At 42.9% G+C, this 7,744-nt stretch overlaps 1 protein-coding gene across 1 annotated transcript; it reads right to left on the bottom strand.

Moving 5' to 3' along the window:
* Window positions 1-3,267: 3,267 nt before the first annotated feature.
* Window positions 3,268-7,744, bottom strand: LOC310932536 (uncharacterized protein; the record flags this gene model as incomplete). The annotated part of the gene is made up of 5 exons (XM_083895862.1): window positions 3,268-4,034; window positions 4,402-5,040; window positions 5,173-5,877; window positions 6,692-7,378; window positions 7,720-7,744. 5 exons carry the CDS (start codon window positions 7,742-7,744, stop codon window positions 3,268-3,270), a joined length of 2,823 nt encoding a protein of 940 aa, XP_083751988.1.

Below are 7,744 nucleotides of genomic sequence, written 5' to 3' on the forward strand. Positions count from 1 at the left end.
AGACAGAGATAGAGGGAGAGATAGATTCGTTTATCCTGCATTTCCTCCTGGGCAGCAGAGCTCCTGTAATGAAAGGGGAGTGCTGAGCAATCACACCTTGATTTGAGAGAGGGATAGGGAGACTACCAGATGAAGAACTGCAGAAAGAATGGGATTGCAGAAAAGAAGAGATGTGGGCCAAGAGAAAAATGAGAATTGGCAGAGAGAAAATGAGCAGCAGCATAACATGAGGGGAAGGATTGAAGGTGTCATGATATTCAAATAGGTAAATGCCAAGTCGCTCCTTTGTTGATATGCTTGCACGAGCTCCATCCTCAAAATGTCTCTGTCCATTTCCATTTGAGATGTTTTTTGTCACATTTATCACAACATTTTAGGCTGTTTTACCCTTTGAAGTTCTGCAAAACAACATTTATGGGGGGGGGGGAGAATTTTCCCATTGAGTAAGAACGTCATATCTCAAATAAATAAAAAGTTACTTACAGTCTTTATGCCGTGACTGTGACGTAGCATACATTTATTTATGCATTCCTGTGTGTGCATGGGTTTTCTCTAACTGCCCCTGTGTTTAGCAGGCGCATGCCTGTCTTATGGTTTGCACTATTGCCTTTTCAGCAAGAAGACCCAGGTTCACGATCCGTTTGCAACAAGTGCCTTTCTGCATGGAGTTGGTTTGTTCTTCTCGTGTGTGCGTGGGTTTTCCTCCTACAGTCCAAGAACATGCCTCTATATTGACTGTGTGCGTGTGAGTGGTTGTTTGTCTCTATATGTGTCCCTGTGATGGACTGTCAACCTGTCCAGAGTGTACCCTGCCTTTCACTATGTCAGCTGAGATAGGCACCAGCGACCGACGTGACCCTCATGTGGAGGATAAAGTGGTAGAATATAAGTGTGTAAGAGTTGTATAAATCATCACAATGTTCATTTACTTAATATCCGGTTGCTGAGGTTTGACTTTGTCCACCAACCTGTAAAGTTGCCCTTTAATTCAACTTTAAAGCGGACCTAGACCGGAAGTTCCAATTAACGCTGTTTTTTAGTGTGTATCTGCATCATTACCTTGTTAGCTAAGCCCTGAAGGTTCTAAACAAACAGTTCAGCCACTGCTGAGAACGCTGGGTTTATTGTAATCTCGGGCTCAGCGAGATCTCTGAAAAAACCCGGTCCGGTTACGTAAACACAGGTTCTCCGGAACAGCAGATCCTCCTGCTCCGGGCACTAGTCCGGGCGCAACCGGTTGTGTAAATTGAACCGCAGAAGAAGAATAATGGTGTTTCACGAGCGACAGTGTCTTCTGACTCTGGGTCTGACTCCGGGTCAAAGTCATAAAAGGGACTGTGGCGGGGAGTCGTGTTGTTAAAACAATGTTTTGATAATGAGTAGCAGTGCATTCACCGTTCCAGAGGGGGGAGCTGCACTTCTGAGACCGGGTGTGCTGTCACTTCCGGGTACTGGCCAATCACAAGACTCTGACTTCTGGGTGTGAGAGTTGAGTCTCAAATCTCGAAACACCTTCAGAAAAAAGAAATTCTATCATCTCGTTTGAGGCAACTAGGAGGTTTTTGACCATAAAAACAAGTTAATGTATGTAAGTAGACCTCCATAACTAACATATATGTGCAACAGGACCACTCTATGTGAGCTTTAATATAAGAGGGGGAAACACAATGAACAGCGAAAAATGAACACATTCAATGTGAAATGGAAGAGTGATGCTTTCAGATATGTTTCATATTTCATATTTGTACATGCATCTGAACCAGAAGAGAAGATCAAACGAATGTACCTCAACATATATACTACCTGCTCCTTGGTCTTACCATATATCTTTATTCGTGGATTTAAAAATCAACCTTGACAGCTGCAGACTTTCACACTGTTAACTCTCCTGGAGCCCTATTAGCCTCTGAATTTCACATTAGTATGTGCCTGTGTTGCTGTGACTCACCTTAAAGCCTGTAATAAATCTTATAGAAATAAAAAAAAAAAAAACAATAAATAGAAGCAGCAGAATCTGCGTCCTCTACAAAGAAGGTCAGTTAAGTCAACTTCCTGTTTCATCAAATGTCATATACCTGAAAATGAGACAATACAGTATATGTTTTGGCTGTAAACAGGAGGAGGCATACATTTGTGAACTCACCGACGCAGATGAATCATTTCATACATTCAGTGCTTTAATGCCTGTGCAAGAAGCTGCCAAGTTGTGGGGAACAATTATACTTGACAGTGTTTACACATGAATAGTGTAGATGATGATGTCTTCATCATTCTTTATGTACGTCTTCCTTAGTTACATCGTTTCCTTTCCTTCCTTTTTTCCTATTTTAATTTTATGTTGTATTATTACCTTGGACAAACACTGCTCACATCTTTGCAGTGGATTTTATGTGCTACTTTGTGGCTACAAATGTTTTATTTCAGCACTTCTTTTTTTATAACTGTTTATATAAAAGTCAGTAGCTTCTGACCACACACAAACACAAACAGGACACTCCTCTTTGTAATGGATTTTAGTACATCTTCTTTTGCACAGAATCTTGCAGAGAACCTTCTCACGTGAACAGAGGCTGATTTATGTGCATTTGAATGCCCACATTTTGACACTCACATATGGGTGTCCATTAATATTTCTAATAGCTGTTGAAACTGCACTGTACACAGGCTGTTTGTGGTGTTGTCATGCTTCAATGTAGGTAAGGGAAACTTAAAAAAAATTACACCACACATTTTCTTCAGTTACATCAATACACAAACACAGGATTTGTAATTTTGAGTGATATTTCTACATGTTTTTGATTGAGTACAATACAGTGTATTGTACATGCAGGAGAAAAATCTGCTTAATCAGTTGTTTTCCTTTAATGTGGTACCATGAGGTAACAATAAGATAAATCAAACTTTCTTTAATTTCTTCCATCAAACACAGGAATTCCATTGGATCAGTGGAAAAGCAAAACCCATACTTATACAAGAGCTCCCCCTTGTGGATAAATGTGATAAAAACCCTACAACAGTGATTCAAATGTGAGGGAAGACTGAAGGCTTTGAATTGAATTCCTATTTGTTTGTCTTTTTTTTAGCAGGAGGGGGGTTCATTTAAGAATGTTTATGCTTATTTGTATGTATTTTTTTTTTTTTTTGATTGATTGATTTTATGGGAAGAAACAAAAAAAAAAGGATTAATCTTATATTATTAAGCTATAGTATGCATCATGAATAATTCCAGCTATATTTCCCCAACTGCTGTTTGTTGATTTCCTCATATTAACATGAACTATTGGTGGGTTCTTCTTTACTCTTACGTGTGAGTTCCTGAATGGCCATCCAGCTGTGCTCCAGACTCTCCCTCAGTGTTGACAAATCAGTCCTGATCTCTTCAAGCAGCTCAAGTTTTGAGAGTTTCCTGTCGATGGATGAGAGCACTTCCTCCTGGCCATCCTCCCCGACCACAGTGTCCTGCTCTGGCGCAGCAGAGTCAGACTCAGTCAGCTGAAATGACCCCATGGATTGTTCCCACACCATTTCAAAGTATGCATCAATGAAGGCTTCCAGTTCCTCCAGGCTGCTGTCACCCCACTGGTCGATAAGCTGCTGCAGGCCTCCACACTCTGTGAGCCTCCTGAGGGTCCGTTCTCTCAGGACAGGGTGGCAAAGGGAATGCACGAGAGTGGCATTTTCTTCTGTTAACAGCCTGTTCTGTATCTGAGGTAAAAGCACAAGCATTGTTGGACGTGCAGGCGAGAACAGACGCACCTGGCTTTCACTGCTCACTCTCAGGCTGTTGTGAGGATCACCGTTTGAGATGTAAATGGGAATATTTGCTGTTAATCCCTGTTGACCAGCTGCAGTCCACCTCAGACCATTTTTATGAGCGAGCAGAGAGGCTAAGGTGGACGTGAACCTGTGTCTGTCCAGGATGTTGCGTCCTCTTGCTCTTCCTGTCGGCAATGCCACTATCTGACCGCCAGGATGTGGTGTGACATCTGAGCAGCTCTGTGTTGCTTGTGTTGTGGAAATGTCTGATTCAGTCACTGTAGAAAAAAAAACACAGAGGAGTTTATGTGAGCTGTAGAAATTCCAATAAATCCTTTAACCACCCATTCCAAGATCAAACAAAAATAACTCCCTTTCATAGACATGGCTACCACATCATTCATGTCCTCAAATGTCAACAAGTTTGTCTGTTGGTATTTACATTGTATCTGCAACGTTTCCATCTTGTGACCTCTCGAAATTAGGTCACTTCTTCATGTGACTGTGGGTTTAATGCTGTTTGATTATCATTCTTGGTGATCATTGATTACCATGGGTTTCCAGTATCTCACCCTTGTGACCTCCATGAATCCCAGAACTAATTCTTTAAAACAAGCATGTTATTACAGGTTTAGTTTTACTCACACTCACAGGACACGTCTAAATCTTGTTCACACGGTGTCACAGTGTGTCTCTCCTCCTCACATGCTGCTGGAACACTTTTCCACATGTGATCACCTTGGTGAAGAACTGCCAGCCTTTGTTCAACCAGCATCTCCTCCATCAGTTCAATCAGCTCGTCAACTTGAGCTCCATTTCCCATGTGTTTGTTATCCAGGACGTGATATCGGTTCCCACACTTTTCGACAAGCCACTGCAGTGGCTCTCCTTCACTCTCAATACGTTGCTCAATGTTAGTGTCACCTAGCCAGTCGCCATAGCTGAACAGAACAACAGCTCTGCTCCACACGTGGCCTCCTCCGGCCTCCAGCTGTTTCTCCAGCTCCTCCCTGTGAGTATTTTTGAATGAGGAACTCGCGTTAACAACGAGAAGGACAGCACATGACAAGGGAGCCATAAGGAGTTCAGAGGTCACAAGGAAGCCACCTGGAGTGTCCAGTACTGTAACCATCTTGCCGTTAATGTTGCCTTGTTTTTCAGCACAGGTTTGGGTGTCTGCGTTGAAGCCCTCTGTGCTCAGGATTGTGTTTCCACATGCACTTTTGCCTGTTTTCTTGCCACCAACAAGCACTATCCTCATTTCTGGAAGATGGTTGAGCTTCTCTGTTGGAAGGAAGTTTCACAGATCGAATAGTAAACAAACTCTTTCGGGTTGAATTGCATCCAAAAATTTAAAACAAGACAAAAACACGACATGCCGACATTGTATATAATTTCCTAATGGAGTTAACTCACCCAACTGAGACTTTGCCATCTGCCTGAAATTCTCCTTCACCAGTCGTCTCTCCTTTGCTCTTTCACTCTCTCTTCTCCTTTTCACCTCCAGCTGTTCCACCAAACTCCTCTCGATTTCATAATAATGGTAACCCTCAGCAAACATTAATTCAATCTTTCCAATCAGCTCTCTGACTTGAAATCCATCTCCTTTAGTTTTGTTGTTCAGAACGTGATATCTGTTGCCACATCTTTCCACAACCCACTGCAGAGGCGCTCCTTCACTCTCAATGTATTGCTCAGTCGTTGTGCCTCCCAGCCAGTCCCCGACACTAAACAGTACAAGCACGCGACTCCAGATGTGGTCACTGATCAGCTGCAGGTGCTCCTGCACTGCTCTCCTGTAGGTTTCGGTGAAGGCCCTGTCCACGCGGATCACAAGCAGGAACACATGAGGCCCAGGAGGACAGAGAGACAAACTGAACACCAGCTCCCTCTGGTCAAAGACGGTGCTCTCGTCACAGAAGTAGTTCATCCACCAGCCCGGAGTGTCCACCACAGTCACGTCTCGACCAAACACCGCTCCTTTTTCAACCAGACACTGAGCTGTTCTCCTGCGTGGCTGGGTGTTGTCTTTGCCCAGGAATGTATTCAGCACTGAAGTCTTCCCAGAACCCTTTGCTCCAACCAACACAATCCTGATATCAGTAAATGGTTTCAACTTCCCTGAAAGAGAAGAAAAATAAAATTGTAGTACAGGGTAAATGGAGAGTCTTTGTCTGACTTATATTGACTATATTTTCTGCGTATAGTTTATATTTTATGACTGGCAGCAGATGTCTCGGTTACAGAAATTATTTCACACTTTCTAAGAACTGCTGATTGTTTCAAAGAGAGAACTGTGCCTTCCCAAGTAAATCTGGCAAACGCAAAAATGTTGTTGCTCTACTTTGATTAATACAATGCTGCTGAAAAATGCATGTTCTGGCTGGTTTGTCCATTTGTGCTGCTATAGAAACATGGTAGTGCAAGGCAGCGGCTTCTGTAAGGCAGAGCACTTGGCTTACATTTAAAAGGCTTATACTAAAAGCTGTGACACCAAGTCATTTTTATTTTAAAGGGACACCCATACCAAAAAATGTATGAGCAAATGTTAAACACTAGACCAGGGGTTCTCAAAGTTTTGATACCTGAGGGCCAATTTAGGAACCCAACATTGGACTGAGGGCTGCCAAAGGAAAAAAAAACAGAAAGATATCCCATTGCATATGCAATGCAGTTCTACAGTTTACATGTATTGGTCATGGTAATGTCTAATAAACATTTAACAAGCTTAGTAGCACCTGGATTAAAACTCAACTGAAATTCATTGCGGGCCGCCAGAAATGTTTCTGCGGGCCGCCATTGGCCCACAGGCCGCACTTTGAGAACCACTGCATTAGACCTTAAAGCTAGAGCCAGCGACTTATCAGCTGGACGTTTGTGTTCATACTAACCCTCCACCCTTAAAATCCAAATGAAACCACAGCGATGAACTCACCTTGCATCAGAGATCTGTGTTTTTTAACTCGCATGATCCTCTGCTGCGCTTTCTCCTCCACTCTTCTCTTCTCCTCTGCAGTCACCTCCAGAATGTTTTCCTGCATTTCAAACACTCTGCTTCCATTTTCTCTGACAAGTTTCAGAATTTTCTCAAGCAGCCCGACGACTTCCGTGTCATCGGTCAAGTTGACAATGTGACTCCTCTGGCTGCACTTCTCACTCAACCAGTGAAGAACCTTTCCTGCCGAACGTACATGCTCTTCTGCTTCGATGTGCTTCGACCTGTCAGTGGTCGTGAAGACAACCATGCAGTAACTCCACACTCCCTCACCCAGCAGGGCCACATGCTCCTCCACGGCTTGCCGACGCCTCTCTGAGAAGGCCGAGCTCACCTTGATGGTGATCAGAAATACACGCGGGCCCGGCGAGCAAAGAGAAACGCTGCTTACAATCTCCCTCTTCACCAGCTCACATGTGTCCTGAGCACTGAAGTCGCACCACCAGCCTGGGGTGTCCACCACGGTGACCCGCTGACCGGCCACCATGCCCACTCTCCGAGAGCAGGAGGTCCTCTCTTTGGTGACAAACTCCTCTTTTCCCAGGAGCAGGTTCCCAACAGAGCTCTTTCCCGAGTTTCTGCCACCAAGAAGGATGACGTTTAACTGAGATGTGCACCAGCCTTCCCCTAAACAAGGAAACACATGAAATTAGTGAAATAAGTAATAATAATAATGATAAACCTCATTGTACTCATTGTACTTAACTTAACTGGCAACCATATTCATAATCCATGTTTATTTTATTTTATTTTAGCACAAATGTAAACAATATCACAAGCTTAAGCTTTTTTAAAGATAACATTAATTGTTACAATATGACAGTTTAAAAACATCATGGAATCAGTTGATCTATAGCACATTTCATACAGATTAAATGTGAAACAAAGTGCTTCACATAATAAAACAAAAACACACACAACACAATCATGGCTGCAGTTATTCTACAAGATACGAAACTAAAACTTACATGTTGAAAGCTTGCAGGTTGCCAT

Source organism: Microchirus variegatus, assembly GCF_963457635.1.
Source record: "Microchirus variegatus genome assembly, chromosome: 10".
NCBI classification, from domain to species: domain Eukaryota; kingdom Metazoa; phylum Chordata; class Actinopteri; order Pleuronectiformes; family Soleidae; genus Microchirus; species Microchirus variegatus.